This window comes from Falco naumanni, chromosome 1 (assembly GCF_017639655.2).
Source record: "Falco naumanni isolate bFalNau1 chromosome 1, bFalNau1.pat, whole genome shotgun sequence".
In the NCBI taxonomy this organism is placed as follows: Eukaryota; Metazoa; Chordata; class Aves; order Falconiformes; family Falconidae; genus Falco; species Falco naumanni.
Window position 1 is genome coordinate 36,708,262 of NC_054054.1, and position 26,840 is coordinate 36,735,101.

Below are 26,840 nucleotides of genomic sequence, written 5' to 3' on the forward strand. Positions count from 1 at the left end.
TTTGGTTTTTTTATCTTCACTAAAAAGATACATAATGAATCAGATCTCCTTTGAAAGACAGCAGAACAAACAGAAGCCTTTAAAATATTTTGGACATAGATTTCAAGGTGTGTGACTATCATTTTGGGTTAGGTTTTTTGGCTCTCCATTGAAAATGTGCTGACCCAGATATATTTTTCAATTGTTGTCTTCACAAAATTTTAGTCATAGTCAAATAGTGCTGGCTATTTGCTATTAATTCAAGATTTTATCCCCTCTCTCACTTATTTATTGGTTGCAGAAAGCCATGGTAAATTTTTATCTATTCTCAGTGGAAATTCATCCTCCAAGACCAATGCCATGCATGTGAAGAACTGGAGATCGAATATGTTCTAGGGCAGGGGTCCTCAAACTACGGCCCATGGGCCAGATACGGCCCCCCAGGGTCCTCAATCCAGCCCCTGGTATTTAGAGAACACCCCACCCCCACCCACCCCCGCCGGGGGCTGGGGGGGGAAACCAAGCAGCCGCAGATGACTGCCTGCCACTGCATCCACGCGCAGGCCCCCTGGTTAAAAAGTTTGAGGACCCCTGTCTTAGGGAGTAGGGGAAAGTGAGTGAAGGATGAGTGAACAGAATTCCATTGTTCTTGGTTGCCTGGTGAATCACAGGAGTAAACCCCCTGACAGATGACCAGGGTGATGGGAAATCTAAAGTATCCATTTTTGCAATACCACACATACAAAAGTGGAATGGGAGACTGCCCAGGAGAATTCCGTAATGGGCAATGGTATTGAAGTCCACAGCCATGACTCTTTATGTAGACATGTCTACTTCAAAGTAGACATTCTGCCAGCTAGAAACTCCCATGGAAGCAGTCAGAAAACGTTCACATTGTACCTGCACAGCCTATGAAGTTTTCCTTCCATACCATATTTAACAACTGTTTTTCAATTGTATCTATTTTTAACAGATTTTTAGCATTGCTGTTTGATAAAATTTAGTCCTAAGAATCTCTAATGTGGTGGGGACATATCTCTGAATCTCTCACTTTTACTTACATATTTCCTATATTCTCTTCAGAACTTTCTTGGTTTACTGTTGACTTGGTTGTATACGTCTGTGCTCTTGGCAAGACACCATTCAGCATTATTGCCATTTTTCCTCCTTTCAAGGAAAACCCTCAGAAAACAAAAAGCATCATGGTGGGTCTTTTAACAAGAAGGTAAAATTACTCATTTTTCCCCCAGCACAACTGAGGATGTCTAAAAGCAGCACTCTTCTCATTACTCATGATACTTGATACTTCACTCAATATTTTACTAATGAGTCTTTGAATCACCATGCAAAACCAAACTGAAATTTCAGGCTTTTATGCAGCACTTTCCACCCTGTCACAAGCCTTTACTCTCTTCAGCTAGCAGAAGAGTGCTGGCATTCCTCAGATGATATTTCACATGTGGCAGCACACAGACACTCATACCCCAGAGTCTAAAGGATTTTGCTTGTTCAGCCTCTCTCCAGCACATGTGTATGCTCACTCTCCACGGACAGAATCACAGAATTGTTCAGGCTGGAAAAGACTTTTAAGATCACTGAGTCCAACCATTAACCTAGCACTATCAAGTCCAACAGGAACCATGTCCCTGAGCACCACAGCTACATGTCTTTTAAATGCCTCCATGGATGGTGACTCAACCACCTCCCTAGGCACCCTGTTCCAATGCTTGACCACCCTTTCAGCAAAGAAATTTTTCCTAATATCAAATCTAAACCTTCCTTGGCACATCTGGAGGCCATTTCCTCTCATCCTATCTCTTGTTACTTGGGCAAAGGGACTGACACCCACCTCACTAGAACCTCCTTTCAGGTAGTTGTAGAGGGCAATAAGGTCTCCCCTGTGTCTCTTCTCCAGGCTGAACAATCCCAGTTCCCTCAACTGCTCCTCACAGGACTTGTTCTCTAGACCCTTCACCAGCTTCACTGCTCTTCTCTGGACACGGTCCAGCACCTCAATGTCTTTCTTGCCGGGAGGGGCCCAAAACTGAACACAGGTTTTGAGCTGCAGCCTCACCAGCACCCTTCTAATTTTTCTCCCTCCATGACCTCACATTGATATCCATGGGATTCAAGTTGCTTACTTAGGCCTTAGGAGGTCATCAAGGTCCAGTGACAGGACCTTGCAGCAGTTTCAAGGGAAGCAAACCCACGTAAACAAGAAAATTCTACATAGTTCAGACAATATCTCATCTTTGAGAAGCAGTGTTATTTCCTGGTACCGTTGAAAATAGTTGTGTTATAGTGCTAGATACTCTTGAGTGCCCTATGCTATCATGCCCTTTCCCTTTTTAGGGGGTTTTACACATATAAAATACAGACATCTGAGGTTTAAAGAATTCTTCCAGTCCTAAAAACATCTTTCATTTTCATAGAACAACTCTAGACATACAAATAGTTCAGCTTGTCTTCCTTTAACATGGGTACCTACTGGTTTTAGGGAATAATTTTTCTTTGTACCTTTAAAATGCCTGTCTATAAGAAAAATAGAAGTACTACATTGATACAAAGTTGTCTAATAACATCAGAACTCAGCTGTTCCCTGTTTATTGTAAACATTTCAGATATTTCTATCATAATAAACCATATTGTTCCAGTTTCCAGGCTTCAACATTAGTGACAGATATATATATATGACAAAGAAGTCTAAAACCCCAAGTTAATTACCCCCAATAAATCTTATCAGCACAGCACATGAGTTCTGTCAGTTATTGTGTCACCAGAAAAAAAATGCACAGCACTGCAAGTTTTCCATCTCAGCTGCCAAATCTTTAAATCAACCAAAACCCCCACAACTGTTTAAAATTTACACACTCTTTAATGATGAAAAAAGCATTGCCATTAGAGTTCTTTGCAGATGACTTCTGGGTTTATGTATTCTGGCTCAAGTTATTCTTAGGTACAGCTGTGTGCTTCTGTTAACACCAGTGGGGATTATACAGATGAAACTAAGACCCTAAATTTGGCTAACGATGCTACTCTGCTGGCAGAACATAGTAGACTATCACAGAGACTGACTAATCTTTAAATAACTTCACAATTACTAAATTTATTCCCTTTCTAAACCATGATGAAGAGATTTGACAAGCCCATTTTGTTAATGGATTAGCCTAAAAAAAATTAAAATCTGACAAAATACACTGCAGAAAGATAATGAAGCAGGAACTGTGACACAACGAGATGTCCCAGTAGAACACAGTGAGGATGTTTCAAGACAGGCTTTGTTGATATTTCAAGAAAACCGGTAAGGAAGCTCTTTTTGTTGTTGTTGTCAAACTAAGCAAAGAGATTTGATAATGTATTTCCAGAAGTCACGTTAAGTGGGCTGACCTCACCTGCAGGCTCCCTTAGTACAGAAACACACCTGCCTCTTGACTACCCAGCAGTTAACCCAGTTGCATTAAACCTTTTATCTATGCACAGCACGGAAGTTGCCCAGTACCCCCTATTTCTTCAGCCAGTTAGGTACGGTGGACACTGAGCATACACAAAAGTTAAGCCACTTGAGAGACAGACCCTGAAATAACATCATTTCCCTAGACAGTAACGAACAAGTGTTGAATTAATTCTTTTCAGTTGTAGCTTCAGCAGGGAGCAAGAAGAGCATTCCTGTCTTAAAACTGCCTGAAAATTGGTAGGTTCTTTCTCTAGAAAGATAAAAACTGAACCTTAGCTCCCTTCAGCAAAGAAGGGAATTGAACCTGAGTCTACACATGCTCTCATCGCTGTGTTAGTGTCTGAAAGAAAAATGCTGAGGAAAAAAATACCACCACTGCATCTCCTTCATAGAAAGGATGTTAAAATATGGCTTCAGGGTCACTATCGGTGAAAGCTGCCTACATCTCCCCTCAGCCTGGTTTCTTAAGAAGAATGTAGTGAAGGAATCACATTTTGAGCAGCATTTTTTTGCAGCTACTTGTATGCATCCCATTCCCCCTGTCCTTCAGTTAAAAATGTCACAAATAAGCATATGATCAAAGCACTGAATCCTCAGGGTCAAACAGGCTTCTGGATCACTTTGCAGTTGTCCTAAGTCTTAAATGTTGAAAAGCTCAGCACTTCTAACACCCAGACCTCTTTTCACACCTAGCCTTAAGCTGATCAAGTCAAAGCACAAACTCACAAATTCCAAAGGTGGATTTCTATGACTTTACCAGAGCTGAGACACTACCCTAGGGCTCCAAGGTGGTTAAAACCCATAAGCAAGTTTCTAAGCTGACTTTTGTATCATGAAGTCTCAAGACAAGTCCTAGACCAGAAAATCAATGAGAAATAACAGGAATACTCTGTTCAGTGTACCAAATAATCTGCTGAGATTTTGAAGGCATTAAAAAAAAAGCGCATAAGCAAAATCACATTTTCTTGACATGTTGCTTCTAGTAACTCTTCTACAGAGAAGCCCATGTGCTCTCCACATTATTCCAGGGGCATTAACAAGGGTGGTATTACTGTAATTAGTGTATCCTTGCATGCAGAATAAATTAAGGAAAGACAGAAAGATACGGAGAAAAAAAAAGTATCTAGACAGACAATTTCAAGGAAATCAGAGACCTGACATGCCTGAAGAAACTCTGATGGTTTAATAAAATCAGAAGAGGGGGATGGAGGAAAAGCCAGGACAGACCCACTACTTTTTCCATTAAAAGCATCACTTTGCAACACATTTCCTTTTCTTAGCAATTATGCGTGCAGTTTTACAAGGCAAGTGTGGCTTTCCCTGAATCTGTTTATCCATTTCAAAAATGTAGTAAATTTGCTGTTTCACAATTTGTCTGGTTAAGCCATATACTTTTTCCTGTGTATTGAAATAGTCTTTAATTGAAACCAGTTGTATTTTAGCTTTGGTCTATGCTAAAAGTAATTTGTCATTTTCTTACACTTTTCTATTACATACCTTAAAAAAAAGAATTGAAACATTTTCCAATCTATTTACTCTATTTAACTCCAAAAGGCTTATTTTGGCTTTCCAGCTGTACGATTACACATTAGTTTCATATGAGCTGTGTACATCAGCAGGACATTGAGTAGCAGAATAGGTCAACCTGGGGGGAAAAAGTAAACTAAGTGAAACTACTTTTTTTTTTTTTTCAGAAATTCAAAATAAATTATTAAAATGAGCATGAAGTGCTGAAGGTCTCACTTGTAACGTCATTACATTATTGATAAAAGGTGTACAGGTTTTCAATCCATATGCCTTAAAGCAGCCTGCGATTCACTTTATGTTCTGCAGGATTTTTTTCTTCCCTGCCAAAGCCAAACTGATTTTTAAAAAGATTTTTCATGAGATAGCCCCTTACTATAACAGAAAGATGCAATGTCTTGGCTCCTGTGAATTTAAGTTCTGTTTGAAAGCATTATTGCTTTCCTCAAGTTGCAGAGCAAGTTTAAAGAGAACAATAGTCTCTAAAAATAAACATAATATATAACAGTCTTTCAGGCAATGTCAAATGCAATGGAAAAAGAGTGATGAGAGCTCTCCAACATGAGTTTTAATGAACCTTTTTTCTCTCTTGTGTCAGTGCAAGTATCATTTATTTTTAAAGCAATCGGTCACAGCTTTCTGTTAGAATGATGTCCTCTTGACTGATTTTGCCGAAGTGCAGAACAATAAGGAATAATAATATTCCCAAGCTGGGAGTCAGTAATGAACAAAATTTGAAGTCAGCTAAAATGAAGTACTATATGAACTTAGCTTTAAAGTATACGGGATATAAGTCTTCAGGCTACAGGACATGAGCCAACCACTAACTGACAAGGATTAGGAAGAAATAATTTTCCCTGTGGGCACGTTATTCCATAACCATCCATCACAGGAACTAGGGGGGGGCGGGGGGGGGAAATATAAATCTTCTCTAACACCTCTTACTAGCCAGAGCTGGAGAGAGGCTGATGAAACTGATATAAAAACAGCTATCCAACACAGAAGTTCGTATTTTGTAAACATACTGTGACTATTCATTGTGAATAAAGTGAAAAAGGCAAATAGCTACAACAAAAACTAATAATTACAAACAAAAGATAACCAATGTTTATTAAAAAATAAAAGTGTACATAGTAAAATTAAGTAGCAGTAATTTTTACGTAGTTCTTAATAATGACCAATTTTTTAAAGTGACTTTTATAAAGGGTGGGGAACTTTCCTGGGGAAACCATTGCTTCAGAGGACTTCTAAAACACAGGCATGTTGCTGAACTATCTGAAAAAGCTCAGTCAGACCAAGTACCATCTAAGGACTTAAGTAAGAAACAGAAGTACATCAGACCCACTAAAGCATCTTTCCTAATTGTAAAATCCTTTTGCTCTAGATATGATCCCTCACTATTAAATGCCTTGTCTTTTTGCAATTTCCAGATGACTGTGTATATATTTGGTTACCGTACCACAGAAGGTGATTGAAAGGAGCTACTTTTGCAGGAACAAGACTGACTCGTGGCTTGTAACAGCTCAGGGCTTCGTCTAAAAAAAAAAAAAAACAACTACTGAAAAATGTGATAAAATGATGGAATTGTGCCCACAAATAAGCAAAGTGAAAGCCCCCATTCTGACAAAATACACTTGAAGAGATCACTCAAAGCAGAAACATCCAACAAAGCCTGTAGCAACAACAAATTTTTCTAGTGCACGTGAAAACCTCCTGTGCATTGCTCTGTTATGGTTCCAAGCAGCATCTTAACACTGTAACATTCACTGCCTGCAAAGAAAACCTAATCATGTACATGACCTTTCTATATAGATTATGACATCACAAGCTCACTGGCCACTGGAGTGAAGGCTGGCACCACCCTATGGAATATGACTGGGAAGAGGGAAGCAGTCAGGTAACAACAGGACAGTGGTCATCCCTCAGACTTTAAATTTTTTACCCCATTTCAGATAACAGTGCTTGAACTGAATCAGAAAAAATCCAAGACAGACAAAAAGTCAAATTAGGAGCTGCCATAGCTTTGCATTGAAAAATATGTCTGGTAAACTATCAGAGCTGCTGAAAGCTAATATACTCAGCCGGATTCCTCATCCCTGCTCCCACCTATTACTGTTCCACAGAAAGACACAACTAAATTTGGTGGCAAAGTTCAAATGATACTTTTTTTCATGTCTATTTGGCTACTCAGAAGGAAGAGGGAGATGAGCAGTTTTCCATAACTGATATATTTCAGACTGACTGCTTGGGTAACCCTGGGGATTTAATGTAAGACTGAAACATACTTAAGTGTGTCACTAACCTGGGTGGAAAAAAACCCCTCTTTCTGCCAGACAATTTTTTTCATTTTCCTCTCAAGGAGGAACAGTACAAGAATAACACCATACAGTTGGAGGTGTAAGATAACCACAACTATCTTATCCTAAGAAAAAAGCACAGAAGTTGCCAGATCTCTGCAACATCTACCAGAAAGCAAAAAGCTTTCAAGAAATCACTGTAAGGTAAAGCTGAGCAGTAGTATCAGCCACACGGTAATTATTAGTCATCTGGTTCTTACATGTCACTCTCTTCAACTGCAATTGAAAACTGCTTTCCAGAGGAAGTTTTCCTAGCCACATCTTAAAAATAAGGGAAGCTAATCACAGAGAGACAAGTGATAAGATAGACACTGCAACAGAGGAACTGAAGAGTCGTGAATGGAGCCTCAGTCACCCAGAGACAGGCTAGTACTTGGTCATTCACACCACCTCCCAGCAAGAAATTGATTTGCTATTTGGAAAAGGGAACGTGCCTTATGCAAATTTAGCTTCTCAGGAATAATATTGCTTATTCTCATTTCAATACATTTACATATACAGAAGTATCTACAGATATTGCATGTCAGTTTTCAATCATTCTGCAATGTAGCTATACTTTTCCAACAGAGTCTTCTAGTATTATTTTTTACACAAAATAACCATGAACAAATATAGCATGGTAAGGTGTTGGCAAGTCTTGATCCTGTAAAATCTATATTTCAATTTTCTGTTACACAATTGTCTGTTGCCACATTTTCTAACCTTTGAAAGAAGCACGGCTTTTCATACTAGATAATATTTTCCTTCAAGAATGAATACAATATGAACACAGTAATTGGTTTGTTTCTACCTGTAGGCTATCTAGTCACAATGTGAGAGAGTCTGGGTTGTTTTTTTGGGTTTTTTAATATGTACACTAAAAAAGCCTACTGCTATAAAAAAATTACTGCTTTTTCTATCTCTTTGAAACTCTAAATCATCCTTATTATAGTTCAAATCAAATTCATAAACCAACAAGAGTTCACTCAAATTTTGTTTGGAAAAATCACATCCCTGACACCACTTGGAAGAAAGGCTGCTGTTCAGATACATACAAATCTCTTTCATGCATGAGTTCATGAGAATCAGGCCTGAATCACACTTAAAACTTGGTAATTAAACCACATGCTAACTACTATTCTATTTCATTAAGATGCATCCCTTTTTAAACTTATCTCGGATTTACTTTTCCCCAATTTTTTTTTTTTCTAAGTTACATATTTATTATTTCTAACACATTGTTATGTTTTGTTTTCTCTTTCAAACTGCAAAGGTTTGGGTTGACATTTGTCATTCTATTTCCTTATAAAGTGCCACATAAATTGTTGGCATTTAACGATAACTATGTCAGGGTGAAAAAACTGTGTGCAGGACTGTTACCATCAGCTCAAAACCAGATTTTTTTTAAAGTATTCATAAATATGACTTTACAGAGCAAAAGCCTTTCAAAAAAAGTTATGATGTTAGATTAAGGCTACTTGATCTTATTTTTAAAACTGTAAGTGCTGATTCTGTGATACTTTAATAAGTTACTATTAGGTTAACTGCTGTACTAACTGATATATTTTATTCGCAGCAAAACCTCAAAGTAACCAGAGGTTCAATCTTCTCCCTCAGCCACTGCTTTGAATTATACTTGTAGGAACTGGAAAAGGGTTTGGGGTCAAGGCCTTCCAAGCCTTGGCCTCCTGACAGATTTTCTTCAGATGACTGTGATGTTGCCTAGGGTTTCGTAATAGCTATTATTGCTAGGGTACTTCATTTTGTACACCAGTGTTCAAAATGTATTTTGAAAACAGCGGGGAGAATGAAGATTTAAGAGGTTGCTTGGAGCACAAAAGAGGACATGAAAGAAAGTACAAAGGTTGATGCTGGAAACAAGTCAAAAGAAACTGCCTGACAGATGGCATCCCAGAAAGGAAGGACTCTATGGTAAGATTCAGATATGAAAGAGAAAGTCAGTCCAGATGGTGACTGACAGCACTGATTACAAAACTCAGTTCCCATTGAAGGCAACAGGGGCTTTACTCAGTAATGAGGATGACGGCAATGAAGTCTATTTTTTTAATATCCTGTTGTTTTGTTACAAAATACTCTGCAAGAACTTGTATAGTTCTAAAATTCAAGCCCTGACACCTGGTCAACAGTATGGCTGACAGTACCACACTGCAAGCTAGGACTATATAGCAGACATGTATTTAAAGAAGGAGAGAAAACAAAATTCTACACCATAAATAAAAGTGCAGTGCAGGAGCAAGTTTTAGCAAGTAAGTAAGGAAAGATCCAGAAGACCTGGATTTGTGCAAAGCATTTGACACTGCACATGTGACACGCTTATCTCTAAATTGGAGAGACATGGATTTGACGGACAGAAGCCTCAGTGGATAAGGAACTGGCCGGATGGTCGCATTGAAGATTTACAGCCAACAGCTTGATGTCCAAGCAGAGGTCAGTGACAAGTGGCACTCGTCAGGGGTCGGTACTGCAACCAGTGCTGTTCAACATCTGTCAGTGACATGGACACTGGGGTTGAGTGCACCCCCAGCAAGTCTGTCGACAACACGAAGATGTGGTGTGGTTGACACGCTGGAAGGGAAGGGATGGCAGAGGGACCTTGACAGGCTGAGAGGTGGGCCTGTGTGAACATCATGAAGGTCAACAATACCAAGTGCAAGGCCCCTGAGCCTCCTCCTCAACCCCAGTTAAGCAACCCCAGTTCTCTCAGCTGCTCCTCATTAAGACTTGTGCTTCAGGTTCAGCTTCGCTGCCCTTCTCTGGACACGCTCCAGCACCTCAATGTCTTTCTTGTAGCAAGGGGCCCAAAACTGAACACAGGATTCAAGGCATGGCCTCACCAGTGCCGAGTACAGGAGGATGATCGGAAGACTCTGGGATCCTATTGCTAGCACCTAACAGAGGATGGAGATGATGGAGATCAATGCCCCGGTAAGTCTCAACATTTAGAATTGTGGAATTGTGTCTTCAGTCTCCTTCAATTATTAACACACGCACGAAGACACGCATTTATAATAGGAAAATGCATATTGTTACAGTTAGCCTAAGGTGTGTGCTTTCTGGGTGTGCCACACCTCAAATTCATTGTGGAGCTGCAACACTGAACCTGTCTGGCATTTATTACTCTTTCTGGCTTACCACAACACTCTCCAGCATCGCATAACTCATTCAAAATCTCCTGTTCCACAACTTGATTTCCTATCAGCAGCTATTATGGATGACTTTAACCTACACATTATTAGTTTAAGAATGACTGAAGTCATACAAAAAGGTCCATGTAGCCAACTATCTATTTCTGGCAGCAATCAACAGCAAATCCTAAAGAAAGATATAAATACACGGCAAAACCAGCTTCACTTCCCTACAATACCCTTCCAGCCTCCAGCAACTGGTGGTTCAGGGACACTGCAAGCCAGAGGTGCTGTCTTTAGTCCTAATGGATTTTTCTTCCATGAATGTATCCAATTGTTCCTTGAAGCCATGTAAGCTTTCAATATCCACAATCCCTGGTTCAGAAAGCTCCCCAGCTTAATAACCTATCATACAAAAACCTGTATCTGCCACTTGTTTTGAACCTGGTACAGTATTTAGTTTGATGCTATTATTTCTATTGAAAGACAAAGTGAATAAAATGATTCTTTCAAATCTTTTCAGTGTTACTCTCTTCTCAGATACATCTATTGCATTCTCAGTCTCTTACCAGTCACTCAGCAATGAAGCCTTTACTTAATTCAGTCATCTTTGATAGGTAACTTTTCCACCCCATCTGTGATGATTATGACTGCACAAGAATTGCATACAGTATTTGAGAGTACCCAATGAATTTACACAGTAGTCATAACAATGTTACCCTCTTTGAAAGTTAACATTTTCATAAAACTAATACAAGCATCAAGAGCTCTTTCCTGAGTAGCAATTACTATGTCAAAAGTTATTGCTATATATGTAAAACTAGGATTATTTACTTCCCCGTATACATTATTTTATATTTATCCACATTTTACTTCAGAGGGCTAGACAAAGAAAGACAGAAGAGATCTTTAGCTGCAGCAGTAAAACCTTGCCTGTAACCTACCCCAAACTTCCCATTTTTTATTTTCTCTCTGTTCCATTATATAAACTCTGCCCAATATAATGAATCTTCCAAACACTGGTTATTGATCCCACAGATCATTTGTTTATGCCCCTGTTTCCTTGGCATGGACTATCTTAGTTTTCAAACATCTTGGAGGTACTAATAACAACCCCAAAACATAAAAGCGTTTTTATTTTCCTTCCCATGATTCTTCTGAAGCAATTGGAGTGAATCTTTCTAGTCCTGTTGCACATTTTGTTTCTCCTCTTAAGTGGCTTGCTGTACAAGATCTCTGTCGATCTCTTGAGCATCTCAGTAACTACCAAATCCCTGTTCTGCTATATAAGGTAGGAATCTTAATTTTCAACACTGTTTTCATCCCTCTTAGACAGTTAAAAGACCTCTAAATTAGTTGAAAACGTTTTTCTGCGGAGGTGCATGTTCTGTTTACTTTCAGCAAATTTCTACAAGTTCTGTGTAGGTGCACTTTTGGGCCATCACTGGAACCAGTTTTCAGCTCCTCTTCCAGAAGACTAATTTAACAAAATGTACAATCAAACCTAAAGGTACTGGTGAAACTTGAGTTACTCAAGCTTCCAAAGCACTGCCAGACCTGTGAAGTTAAAGGTCATTGAAGGGTGGGCGATGCCAGTCTTACTGAGATGAGACTGCATTAATAAATTTTGTCACTGAGCTGATTTTTGTTGTTTAAATTTGCAGCATAAGCTGCCCATAATGTTAGAGCAGGGGTCCTCAAACTATGGCCCACGGGCCGGATACTGCCCCCCAGGGTCCTCAATCCGGCCCCAGGTATTTACAGAAACCCCCCCACCACCACCCCAGGGGCTGGCGGGGGAAACCAAGCAGCTGCAGATGACTGCCTGCCACTGCCCCCTGGTTAAAAAGTTTGAGGACCCCTGCTTTAGAGTCTAGTGGAGAAACTACAGTACAGCTTTGCACAGAAAAGCAGACTAGATTAAAACACAGAGACATATTTGGGATGTGAAAAAACACATTCCTGCATTTTGAAAAATATGCAGTAAGCCTTTATTCCAGCGCAGTTCTAAAGCGGAACACAGTAAGTAACACTTCCCACTTCAAAAATGGAAAAGAAAAATAAAGCTACCTGCACAATAATTAAGGATGTGAATTTTACATGAAAAAATTAAATACACTGCTTTTACAAATGAAGGCTTGGGAAACAATCTGTATTACAGAATTCCCCAACCCTGCATCACAAATAATAGTAATTTCCCACTCGTGAACCAAAGCTGGGCATAAAACACACTTCCTTCTTACTATTTTCATCCTGGTGTACCTCGTAGGCCACCTTAACAGCTACATCACTTCCATTTAAACACTGCTTGACAACACACTCTGCCCAGACATGGCAGATGTGATTCAGGGAGGTCACCCCAAGCCCTGTATCAGCATATTACCAGGTGTCAAAGCTGTCTGCCTCCACAGTGCCACAGGGGAACCCAGGCTCTCCTCTCCACATGCACTGCTGTTCTTTGGATATCTTCTGCAAGTCCTGTCTCTGGCTACGGACATCAAAAACACCACAAAGCTTCAGGAAGAAAAGTAAGGCAGCCCCACTGAGAATCTTCCCTTGGGTTTTGTAGGAGCTCAAACGGAATCACCAAGGTATAGTTCCCGCACCAAAACATCCTGAGCTACTCAGTCCTTCCAATCTTTGGGCCGCAAAGGAAGAGAGAGACTATTTTGTCCAAGTACTGGTCTAGTAGCATGGATCTGTTAAACCAGGGGGATACAGAAGGGGCAAGTGCATTGATTCCTAGGCATGCCATAAGCAGCACCTGCACCTCACTAAGTTTCCCCTTTATATCAAAAAGGGCAGCCTAGTTTCTCAGAATGCTAGTGCAAAAAGATGACTGCATGCACTACAGAAGAAAACAAGATTATAGAGTCTCCTCTCAAGAAGAAGCCTCGGTTTGCTATATAAAAACATGAAGCATGCTTTATTCACACATTTTCAATTCACTAAAACATTAAAAACCCACAGGTCATGTTTGTACGATGCGGTTAACATAAAACTAAGAGCTTACTGAAGTCAAAATAAAATATTCCTCACTGGCACTACTTCAATAATTGACCTAGCCCAGGGTCATTTTAGAAGAGTTTAAATGCATCATTAATCCAGGGTATTCCAAAGCAGCTTTACTAATATGCTATAATAAATTATAATAGTGAAGCAAGGTTGCAGGTAGGATGTATTTAAAAAATAATGATATGATAACAAGATGTGCCAGAGATGCAGATTAAAGCAACATGAAAGAGAAAGCATAGGAAACATGATAGCAACATGACTTAGAAGTTCCAGAGATACATTTGATGAGATGTATTTTCCTTACTATTCTTCTGGCTGTACATTTTCCTTTCTTTCATGTTTTCTCCTGTCATTTCCATCCTTACACTCTGGCAGCTTCTCACTCTCTGTTATCATTAAAAGAGAGTAGCTGGTCTCTTTAACAACCAGATCAGTAAATCGGAGGTTAATCTGCAAGATGAAAAAGGTTACTAAATGGAAGAGAAGGTCAATTGTCTGATTATTTTAGATCCCAAAAACCTGGAGAAAAGCAGGTTAGCAAAGTATATTGTAAAGACGGTGGCCTGGGGAAAGTATTGAAAAAACTTGTGTATGGTCTCCTAAAGAAATCTATACGAGAGTTTATTGTCTGAAGAGTAGAAGCAACTAACAGGAAAGAATCAAGGGCATAAACAAAATAAGCCAACATCTTTATTTCCTACGTATTTCAAGACTTAGAAGTAGAGAGAGAGAAAAAGTTCAGTAGATCGTCTAAAGTTATCACTGCTCAAAAACCAAACATATAGCCAGCCCACATACAATCTGTGCATAAAGAGGGAGAAGAGACAGAAGCAAACCAAAACCCCATATTTATTAAAAAAAAAAAAAAAAAGTGCGCCTGGAAAATGCCAAAACCACTGTAGATTGTACTGAATTTATACTCACATAGGCTTTCCCATGTATTCACATGGTGTCTTTCACAAAATCATTCCATTCCTCATAAGATTGTCAGGGCACGTTACATTAAGAAAAATAAGCTCCCTCTCCCTGTAGAAAGCAAATACAGTCTCCTTACCTCCTCCTGCCCATAAACAAGCATAAACGTGTGTAGGGGTGTGCATATGTGTATACACATATATTTATAAATAAAAGGAAAAACTCAAAGCCCACATTAATAACCGTTTCTGAATAATCTATCCTACTAATAATTTCTTTAAAATGCATTGAAGAGTCTTAATTCATTGAATTTTAGTTTTAAACTTAACTCAGTAACATTTTGCTCTCATAAATCACAAAGAAGTGTTACTGCAACACAAGAAAAAGACAATTTTTTCCTAGACCTCTGTCTTAAGGGGTTACAATGCGCACAGGCAGTAAATACATGTGTCCTGGGCTTGATCTCCTATGTTCATTTGCCACGCACATCCATTCCAGATGCAGAAGCAGGTTGCTGCTTAGCATGATGCCATCTCCATTTCCCTTCTCCCAATATAAAATACAATTTTTCTTCATTGCTTCTGAAGGAGACATCTGTTCTGTGTCTTGTGCATTTGAGAAAAATTTCTCTCCCTTGTTCACACTGAAGTTACTTCAATGAAAACACGTTTCTCTTTAGTGACTGCACTATTACTCTGTTTGAGGTCAGCACTTGAACTGCAGCTCAGAATTTCAGAGTACTAATTTGCTGAGATACCACTTCAGTTTTATAAAAAGTAATTCTCATGTTAATAACAACCCTCTGTCAAGCAGTTTCTCTTCACGCTTTGTCTATGGATGGCTTAAACAATGTCTCAGCATCTTTACTGCTCTTGGTGCATCCTCTCCTCGTGAAGCAAGGAGACAAGGAAGATGGAGAAAGATCACATAAGGGAGTGGATTGTGCTCCAGTCAGACTTATTTCCCACCCCTCTGCAGCTTTTCTGTTTTCTCTGATGGAGCTGCAGAAGTTTCCTGCCCTCCTCTGCAGCCCTTCCTGCACAGACAGCATGCCTATTTGCAGTGCTGAAGATGGCAGCTTTCAATTTTGTTCTTAAATTCCATTAGTATAGGCAGCTGTTGGAGGTGAGCACAATTTCACTTTCATGTTAGCAAAGCATAGGCTAATATATGTGCTCTGCCTGCATGTTCATTGGACTTTTATCTCTTAAATTGATTATTTTAAGGAAAATAGAGAGGTAAAACCACTCTTCTCTCAGACTACTAGATAGATCAAGAAGTAATATTGATCAAAATAAAATCTGACCATATTTAGGAGCGTCTCCATATACTTGGAGAAATTCCCACCGCTTCACCATCATTGGCAATTATGTCAAGGACGACCTCATGCTGAAAAAAATTTAATCTGATATGAAACACAGGTCAAATATACTGCAGGAATATATTGCTGTGAGGCTTTTTAATGTCATTCTTTAGTTTTCTGCTAATTTTCACAGCCACCTCAAGTACTTTTTATGTCCACGTATGTTGTGTGTCTAACAATTTTGTAACTTTATTGGAGAATTCGTTAATGTCATAAAAGTTCTGGATTTACATTTTTATACTGCTCTTATAATTGCAAAATTTGATCAGCAATTTGACTGTCACTTTAGTTTATGTTGAGCAATTCTGGAAAAACAACATCCGTTCAAGCCTGTCATTCATTTTGTATCCATATCAAATGCAACTTAAAATGTAGTCATTTATCAGAGCCTGAAAAATAGCAATACATTTCATGTAGGATGGCATTAATGTGTCTTTTTCATGCATTCCCCATGCTGATGTGAAACTATCACTCTGTAGAAAAAGCAATCTAAAAATTTTCAAGATTCAATCCAACATAATCATTTACCCAGCAATCAAGTAAGATATCAAAAACATTAAAGAAACTGAAATGTGTTTCTTCCCAGAAAAGCAAATAAAAAGGGGAGAAAGAGGCAAGAGACAGGGGTGTGGTGCTACGTTGAAAATAAGAGGGCTTCCCCACTGAAGGACCACAGTGGGTATGTTGCCTCTCATATAAACCATTTTATATATCTAAAAAGTGAACTACTGCATTAAACCATGTACTACATTCCATGCAAGACAGATGATTCAGAGCTGGTGAACGACTGAAGGACACTGCTTCAGCACAAGACTTGGTATAATTTATAGTCTCTTCTCAAGTTATCTAGTTCTGGCTAACCTGGTGCATCTGTGCAGGCTTTGCCAGGGTCTGGCAAAAAATCTTGCAGAAAGGCGACTTCAGCTGCCAGTATCCATTGGAGCTAACTTGTGGGCAGGAATACCTCAAACCTCTCAAGTAGACCTGCACACATTTGACTTTGTCTTCCCCAACACAACGGTGTAAAGCTTCAGCAGCATTACCCAAGTGTCACATTACAGGCAAACTTTTAGCCCAGTGACTGGATAACAAAACAGAAAGACAAACTGCCTGTGACAGACAATTATCTTATCTAATGCAAAACCGGGAGATTTTAATCACAGTGAGGCAAAAGCATAGGGAATAAAAAACTTACCTCACACTACAGAGGCTGTTAACATTGCAGTAATACATGTGCAGGGCCTGTATTTCCCAGACATTGGCTCTGAACAGAGACACAGGGAGCCCTTGCTCTTCCCCATCTTCATCTACAAACAGAACTTGTCCCAGGCTGGCTATAAAATGTTCTTGCTTGTCCTAAACGTTTGTTTGCATTCTCCTAGTACTCAATTTCTAGCAAACTATCTTCAGAGAGCAACAATAAGTAAACAGGCTAAAATTTTCTAAACAAACTAGTCTGTTATTCTATTTTAAGTACAAGTATGAAAAATTATGCTTCTTTAAGCAAATGAGTGCCTTAAGTTAGCCTGACAAATCTACACATACACGCTTCAGTAAGCAATCCAATTTCTGAAGCACCCTGTATTAGCACTGGTGTCCTGACCAAATTCTAGTTCAGGTAATTACTCTGCCTAGCTAAATCTCTTAGCAGTATCGCATCCTGTCATAAACCACTGTATAGCACAGAAATAAACTGTTAAATTGCCATTACATCTTAAGCACAGAATCAACAGTTTATCACTGATTGATTAAACATTTAAGTTGTATGGGCCAGATTTTCTAGTCTACTATGTCCAATTTGCACTGTAAATTTGGCAAAAAAAAAAAAAAAAAAAAAAAAAAAAAAAAAAACCAAAACCAAAATAACCCACAACTAGCAAAGTGTAGGAAACTGCACTGGAAATGGTAAGCCTTAGCTGGCACAAACCTGACAGACATTTCAGGGCACTGCACATTCATGGCACTGCCAATGTAACCAATCTCCAAAGTCCTTGTTGCTGCAGCTCTCACAGGGGTTACTGCTCATGTGGCTCTGAAGAAGACATGCAAACATTCTTCAACTATGTCAGGGAGAAGTCTGGCAGATAGGCTTAAACTGTTGTAAAGGTCGTTTCAGATGACCCAGTGAACCATCTGCCAAATGCTGTTATGTCCCATCACCACAGATTTGGCTGAAAAATTCAAGCATTGGATGGCAACCAACAGCTGAAGCTGAAGGGGGCAGAGGGATGCTATACTTACCTATTACATCCACACGTGGCTAGATGAAAGCCTCATATCTCAGCTAGTGGCTGCTTCCTAAAGTTAGGGCAGAGGCCTTCAAAACACAGGATCTGACCAGGAGAAAGAGGAGACAGGAAATTCCTTCAATAACATCTGCCAAGAGATCTTAAAATGGGAGTGTAAGATAACAGTGTCCCTGCGAAACACTGCCTTGAACAGGAACATGGCAGTTCTGACCTTGCAGAATACAAACATTCAGAACAAGAGTGAGATACTGTAGCCTACCTATTTCTGCTGGCTGCATATACACCTCATCGGTTTTATTCCTACAGTTCTCTTAATATATTGCTATTAGTTTGGCAATTAAATAGCTGACATGAATTACCATGTGTTTGCACAGACTTGGAGTCATGTCAAGATGTGTGAAAATTATGGGAATGGAGGTGAAGAATTTGAAAGAGAAGTATGAAATCCTGTTAAATTCCTGCAACAGATTTTCTTCCTCTCCTTTACCTCTTGAACAAACCTCAAGTAGGTCTCTTCTACAGTGTTTTTTTCATATAGAAGAGGGAAAGGATTTCTCTGTTGAAGGCGTTTTGAGAAAGATCACCCAGCCAAGGCCATCACCTAGTGAAACTCCTCCAAACGTGACAATTGTCAAAACCAGTCTGAAATCTTACCACAAAAGAACTTGACCTCAAAAAACAGTTTACACTGGAATTCTCAGAAAGGAGTTGGTTCAGCAGGTTGACATCTCCTAATAAAGCCTTTTCACATTTTAAAGAAACATTAAAGTACTGGGACGGCTATTTCCTTCAGTCAGCCTAATTTGGTCTCCGAACAGTGAGAAACATTTACAACCAATACAGCATTTTTAGCTTGGGATTCCTGAGCTGCATTGTATTCAACTTGTCAACCTCTGAGTTAATTTTTTTCACCTTATTTAAAGTAACCAAACATGCCTGCTTCTGGCCCTGATACATCAAAATAGTTAGCATACACTCAGTTTTGCTGAAGTCAATTGGTGTAAGTATATGCATCGGCATATTGCTAGACAAAGACCATAAGTTACCTGTCTGAGCAGGGAAAGGGAGGGAATAGAGAGTAGAAGGGGAAAAAAAGAGAATAAAGAAAAGAAAAGCTGCATTGTTCTTTCTTCTTCTATATGCGAACAGACATCTGCTTACACACATGGTTGCATCTTCGCTGAACGGCACATGCAATGGCACAGTGCAGCCTGGCTCCCAACCAGGATGCAACTACAGTACCCATGAAGGTCCCCACACCCAGACAAAGAGGTACATTCCCTGCACAAGGAGATGGGGAAGTTTAGGGAAGAAGTGATCATCATGTCCCAGTGAGGCATCATGTCCCCATGAGACAAAACAGAGCTGGGGTATGCCCCCTTAATCAGTGAGCAATCTTGCATCCCACTGCCTCAATAAAGCCATGGTGTCCCCCTCATCACAGTGGTCTTTCTACAAGTCCAAATGTTGGCATGCACAGAGGTTTCTTGATGATGTGTTTTGATTTGGATTAATCTAAAATAACTGCGCTTAAAAAAATAATAATAAAAAAGGATAAGTACACACAATAATATTAGCTGACATGCACTACAAACACCAAGTAAAAAGAAAAGCAAACTAAGTATAGAAACCAGTCCATTTTACCCTGTAAGATACACTTTGTTTAGTAACATTCCTGATAGGTATTAAATTAACCACAGGAGGGCTCTCTCTGATATACTGAATACAACAGAAACTGTTAATTGCCAAAAATTATATTGTATCTAAATTCAACAAAGGTTTTAGACCTCGAACAATATTTTCCTCAATAGGCTCCAATATATACAGGGTAATAAAATTATACATGAACAATTCAAATAAAGTAGTGAATTACAGAAGTGTTAACTGTACGACTGTTACATACTTAAATGGCAAACGCAGATTGCCAATGCACTGCATTTTAAGACATCAAGCTCTGTTTTGTCATGCCATGTATAAGGGCTCTTGGAGCTGACATACCAGCAAAGCAACGAACAGGGCTGTAGAATAAAACAGGACTGAACACACCTGGCGCCAGCTGCTGCTCTGGGGAGGTAAATGAGGACTTACTCAGAACAGCACACGCGTAGAAACTGAGAAACTGAGCATAGAAAGTGAGGCTTCATTTTATCACTGTTTTTTATTGGTCATCCATGCACTCTCCCAAAATAATACAAATTAATGTCATCAATAGTTAAGCAGCTACTTTTGTAGATATGGGCGTGTTTGTCACTCTACTCCTCTGTTAAAGAGAAACAAAACTCTCCTGCCTCACGAGTTTGTGGTGAAAGCAAACGTAACTAAGACAGACAGTGGAAGTAAATATGTAAGTAAGTCACAGCGTCCTGACAGTGCAATCGCAGGAAGGAGGTATCTGTTTGTGCCCTAAGCAAACCACACTTAGTTAAAGATTTTGTAGCTGTTGAAATCAACTGGAAAAGCAAGGGAAATACAGCTAAGGGGGGCTAAGGGAAGAAAGTTTCACTTTCAAGATGCAGCTTTTATGCAGCTCCAGAAACAGAATTCACCAACCCAAGCTTTGTACTTCACTGGCATCTATTACAAGTAAGCAGTTAAGTGTCCTGAAACAATTATGATTTTCAGAACCTGAGTACTAAACAGCAGGAAACACTGCACTTTGGGATTAAATTTGAATTTTCACCTCTTTCACGGACTTCAGAAACTTATGACTGTTTGCAAGACAGATTTCAGGCTGCAACCGCTTCCTGGGGCAAGGAGCCAAAATTAGTACTTTCACAGCCACCAGGCTTGGAAAGCAGATTTTGTTTGCTAATACAATATGGGCCCAGGATTTGTGCGAACTAAGTTCTCTTTATCCTGAGGAGTTCATTTAAATCCATACCTGACATATCCCAAGAGAAAGACCTGGGGCTAACCAGAGAGCAATACACAATTCGCAGGACGAGGGGGACTGTGACTCCCCCCGCGGAGGAACAGCGCTTCCCCACGCGGCGCGGCTGTCCCCGTCCGGCTGCGGGCACGGCGCGCACGCCGCTGTGAAGCGCAGCACCACGGACAGCTCCTCCCGCAGAACCGCCTCCACCAGGCGGCCGAAGCAGCGCGCACCGCTGCGCGACAGCGTGAGTGACACAAAGCCAGAAACCCGTCCTCTCTCCTTCACACATCACAAAGCATCTCAGCCATGCACCTGTGAATAAGTATTCCAGAGCACCTGTGGCTAAGAGGTGCTGCTGTTCAACTATAAGTGAGGAGATTTGACACTGCGAACCAGAGAGATGACAACTGAATGGAAAAAGTCCCGAATGAAGTTTAAATGCATTAGGGGTTACTTGGCTAGACTGCCCTCTCTTCAGCCAACCATGCCAGCATCCCACAAAAACAGAAAGAAACAGATCTCACAACACTTTTCACCAAATACCTGTTTTAAGGATGCTGGAACACTGCTGCAAGAAATTTAGTTCCTTTACATGAAGTTATTTCTCATATATTGAAAGTATATAAACACACAAGGATAAAGCCTTACTGTAGCCAAATAAAGTAGCACTACACTTAAGTAGCATCAGTTAACCAGGTTTGGACTAGGATTACATCCTACTGGTTGCACTGTATTGCTGCTTTTCCTCCACACAAAACAAAACCGAAATTAAAAGTTTTATCAGTATAACTTACTATCCAAACACTTCGGCCTTCGGATTTTATCAAAAGAAAAGATCAGACAGCTACTTGTATCACATGCGTAATATTGCAGTGACACAAAAAAAAAAAAAAACCACAACAAAAAAAAACCAAAAAAAACAAACAAAAAACCAAACCAGAACAATAACCCGCCCAAACCCCCTTAAACTAACTGTAAAAGCTGTAATCAAAATTCAAGGACACCATAATCTATTAAGGAATTTACAAGGCTTTTTAAAAAAGGCAATAGAAATACCCTATTCAGTTTCCCTTATTCCCATAGTACAGCAAGGAAGACTGACTTAAAAAGAATTAAACCAGAAATCAATAATATTTATTTTTGCTTCATGGGTACTGTTTTATGGTCAAGCTGTATTTTAAGGAGAGTTTGTTGCTCCATGTAACTCAGAACTTTAATATCTGTACATTTAGCCTTGAAGCTCCATTTTAAAGACTATGATAAACCAGAAGTAAATAACAATTATAAAAATATAAAGACCAAGCCTATCGAGTTCACAACTGAAAACCTTAGGAAAACATGACAGGTATAAAAAGTAAGTTTGTATGAAACATTTAGAGGTTAATAATGCTTATATAATTAATGTACAGTGATCAAACTAATTAATGCTCTCTGAAATCAGGGTTGTCAATATCATTTTCTCATCTTTTTATCTTTCGTAAAGAAGAGCTTCTCTGCTCAGAAACAGACACTGCAGGGGGGGGGACGACGACGACACACGGACAATAATACTCTTACATAACTTATTGCAGCACTGTTTTAAAGAATAAAAAAAGTCAACTTATTTTGTCATATTAGAATTTCTAGATAGCACTAAAGAGCACAAGTGCTCTCTTCCAGGCACTGCTAATGACAAAGTCCCCAGGTGACACTGTTTTAGCACTGATAGAAACAGCCTATTTTTGTATTGTGGACTGCTTTTGAACGGCTTCTCTGCTTACTGCTGTCAGGATATCAATGCCTCCTCCATCAGCCTGCTATCCCTCCTTCACTCTGGTGCTGTGGGAAGCAGCTGAGATGGTGGGAGAGGCTGACTGACAGAGCCCTCATTCACACGGAAGTTTAGGGGTGTCTGCTTTAGCAATGAATTGGAAAGTTTAACTTGGAACTAGTCAGAAAATCAGAATCATACCATGTCATCTCCTCAAAAGCACCTGATGATTAAGAACATGAATTTAACTGTTCTTCAAACAGCATGGCACATTTATAAACATTATTGCCAGCATCAAAATACCACTAGATACACATTTTACCCACAGTGGCAAACCAGTTCAGCCTACAGCTAACTGATTAAAGTCATTGACAGCTCAGCCCCTCTCCCGTAGTCAGGATATACCATAGCAGTCTGACTGTACATCACTGTCACGTGCTGACTCTACATACATATCTATGTAACTTAACGCAACTTTAGAATATATAAGAAAAGTCTGCTGCAGTTCCAGTAGGGCTGACCTTTAAACTCATGTCAGGTCACACCAAGTATCAAGTAATTGAACACCTCAAGGGCAAAGAATGACTTTGTTGAGTGTTTTAAGTTCTTGCATTTCCTACTAACTTAACAGAGGGAAAAATACATATTTCTGCTACGATACTATTTCACTGTTTCTAATGCAGTCCCTTCCTAGTATGACCTCATTTCTAATGTAGTCCCAAAGAAACACACTGACCATCTTCTTACAATTTCCTTTATATTTAAAAGAGTTCAACTCCAAACTTTTATTTCAACCCTTGTTCCTTGTACACATCTTGCATTATAACATGCATATCAAAAGACACAAGTACCATAACTGCATTACTCACCTATACCTCAACCTGCTATCCTCACTGGGTAATGACATGTTGCCAACATGACTTCAATTCTGACCACGATAATGAAATTACATTAGAGTCAGCTGTAAGGTTCAAAGCTTCATTGCTCATTTTTATTGTTTTCCCATTAAACAGTACCATTGCTGCTCAATTAATATGCAGTGGGGAGAAAAAGAAAAAAGAAAAAAGAAAAAAGAAAAAAGAAAAAAGAAAAAAGAAAAAAAAAAAAAAAAAGAGAGAAAAAAGGAAGCTAGTAAAAAACCCCTTCCAGAAAACTTAGGATTTAAAATTTGCTGGGCTCTCCTTAACAAGTCTCTCTATCCTTTCATGTATGCTTAACTCCTGATCTCCAAGGTTTTCTTCCACCATTTTACCCAGAATTCTTTTTTTTTTTTTAAAAAAAAAAGTTAGTTCCCTTTGAGTATTATCCAGTCATGCTCTACTTAAGAATGCAGTCCTGACCATTAGAAATTTCACCTTATGTCAAGGCATGTGTCATTTAAAGAGCCATGCAACAAACATGGAAATCTTTATTTGCATTGAATACCTTAGCTTTCCTAAATTGCAAAGGAAATTGGAAACTGCAAAGCCTACATTATGCACCTTGTAAACTAATGACAGACACTTATGATCATGTATAATTTTCTTTCAGCAGAAATCACTTCCAACTAAAATCTAGCACCTGACAACTACTGCATTTTAAACCCTTGGAAAGATAAAGCTTCAAATTAAGAAGCAATCTCAAACTTCCTCCTGTAGTGATAAGGCATCTTCCATTCAGCATATTTCATTAACCCAAGTTACCATACTTTGGAGGACTGACTTCTGCAATGGGAAGGCGTACTAACAAAGAATCAAATGTGTTATTGTTCAGCTGAAGCCACTGACTTAAATACCTTTACTATGTGGAAAGTGCATTATATACATGGGTGATGACCCTTGAAATTAAGACTACTAACACACTGAAATGATGCATGATGCTGTCTAATACACTCTTAACACGAAGGCTACGCAAGTGGTAAACAAGCTAAAACATCAAACAATCCCGTGATTTCTTACTAATGATCTATGAAATATTTATGTCACAATTAAATTACGCTGATGATTACAGTGTAGGAGCATTAGCACCGTTGAGCAGAACAAATATAAGCCTTGGTAAATTACAGGCAGGGTTTTAAAGCACTGCATTACAACAACTCCCCAAAACTAAACTTCGCCTAACGCAGGTCATACCGGGATTTATGAGCCACACATAAACCCAGGGAGCTGGGGAATAACTTAAGAAAAAAACAGCTTATGTCAACTGCTGTTAGGCATAAGGGTGATGGAACAGCCTGCGAACTGGAAATACCTGAAAGTTCGTTGTGACACCAGTCTGACAAGCAGTTACACACGGCGCGGTTGTACCGGGTCACATTAGTAACGTTCAGGAGAGGAAAAGGCTGTCACTCACTTCTGCCGAGTTTGAAACGGCAAGGGCGAGCAAACCGAGCAGCGAGGCGGCGGGTTACCCCGGCGGCCCCGGGCGGTGTCAGCGGGCGCCAGCCACCCGCAGCTCGAGAGGCGTCACAGGCAGGCGGACAGAAGTTGCGGTGAACACTCCGCTCCCCCTCATGAAAACCAGAGCTCGGCACCACGCCGGGCGAACCAGCGAAGCGTGCAAAATCCCACGTCCTCCTCATTTCGCAGCCTCCTAATCCCCTGGGCTGCCCACCCCCGCCCTGCCCGGCGACACCCGGACCGGCCCGCTCGGCCGGGCGCCCACAACTTTCTCCCCCCGCGCGGCGCTGGGACAGGCACAGGTGCCGCCGCTCCGCTCCGCTCCACCGGCGCCGCGCCTCGGCCCCCGCCGGCCCGACCCCCGCCGCCCCCGGGCCCCACTCTTCCCCGGCGCCGCGCCCCGAGAGGCGGCAGCCCGGCGCCCGTCCGGCGCAGCGAGGCACGGCGGAGCGCCGCGGGACAGCGCTCCCGGGCGGCTTCGCACCTACCTGCGGCTCGGCGGGCTTCACCAGGTGCTTCTCCTTGTAGAGCGACCAGAGGCCGATGTCGGGCAGGAAAATCAGAGCCGCGGTGAAGAGCAGCGTCATTTGCAGAAACCTCTTCTGTTTCCTCTTCATGGCCAAAGCCGGGCTGCTCCGGTGGCGGCGGCGGCAGCTACCCCAGCCCCACGGGGCCAGGTCCTTCCCTCCCCGCTCTCCCTCGGAGGCGCCCGGCGTCGCGGAGAAACTTCGCCCGCCTCACGGCCGCCCGCCCCGTGCCCGGGCGGGGCCGCCCCCCGCGGCGGCAGCGGCGGCGGCAGCGGCGGGGCCGAAGCTGGCGGCTGCTCCCCCCGCCCCGGCACGGCGCTGCGCGGTGGCGGTGCCGCTCCCGGGGGAGCTCATGGATCCATCTGCGCACGGAGCGGCAAACAGCCCGCCGCGCAGCGGGAGGGGGAGCAATAAAGGGGGGGGGGGGGGGGGGGGAAGAAAGGAAAAAAAAAAAAGAAAGAGGCAGCCCCACACACATACAAGCCGAGTCCAGCGAGCAGCGCTGGCCCGAGAGAGCGCCCCCTCCCCCGGCTCCCGGCCACGGCGGGAGCGCTATCACTGCGCACAGCCCCCGCGGCTCGCCGCGCCCGCCCGCCTCACGCCCCCCTGCCTGCCCGGGCCCGGGGCGGGGGGGGCGCGGCATCATGAGCTCATCACGCGCAATTTGCTAAGCAAGAGTTTAAATAAAATAAGGGGAAAAAAACCCAAAACCACAAAGAGGGGCACAGAGGCCGGTGTCGCGGCACAGCGCGCCCCTCCGCGCCGGGGAGGCGAGCGGAGAGGGGGCGGCCCCTGCGCCCCCCGCCACCACGTGCGGCTCCCGGGCCGGGGGCGTGCAGCGCCGGGCCCGCCCCGCCGCGCCCCCTCATCCCGGCCGCGCCCCCTCGTCCCGGCCGGCCCGAGTGTGCCATCCGCCGGCTCCGCGCCTGCCCGCGCCCGCGGCCTCCAGCCCCGCAGGGGCCGTCCCTGCCGCGGGGACCGCGGGCCGGAGCCGGGCGGTGCCGCCGCCGCCGCCGCCGCACAGAGGGAGCGGAGCTTGCAATTCCCGTTCCGGTCTGCCCTCCTCGGCGCCGCGCGAAACGCGGGGGGAACCGCGTCGAGCGCCCGCGGGCGGCTCCCTGCCCGGGGCCCGGTACGCCGCGCCAGGCGGTGCCGGGGCGCTCACCTGGCGGGCAACCCCCGCAGCGCCGCCCCCCGCCCGCCCGGCCGCGGCCCCGGCAGCCCCGGCAGCCCCGCCAGCACCTGCCTTCCCGGCCGCGGGGCTGCCATCCCCGGCTTGGGGAGCGGCACCGCGCGAGGAGATGTCCACAGCGATGTCGCTCCAGCTGT

General features: G+C 41.9%; 1 protein-coding gene across 1 annotated transcript in view; it reads right to left on the reverse strand.

Moving 5' to 3' along the window:
- The window catches only part of GALNTL6 (polypeptide N-acetylgalactosaminyltransferase like 6), a 487,161-nt gene extending 461,315 nt beyond the window's left edge, over positions 1 to 25,846 (reverse strand). The window contains exon 1 of the mRNA XM_040589013.1: positions 25,473 to 25,846. Within this exon, the coding sequence (XP_040444947.1) occupies positions 25,473 to 25,601 (129 nt within the window). The 5' untranslated portion in view covers positions 25,602 to 25,846. The remainder of the gene's footprint in view (positions 1 to 25,472) is intronic.
- Between the last annotated feature and the right edge of the window lie 994 nt (positions 25,847 to 26,840).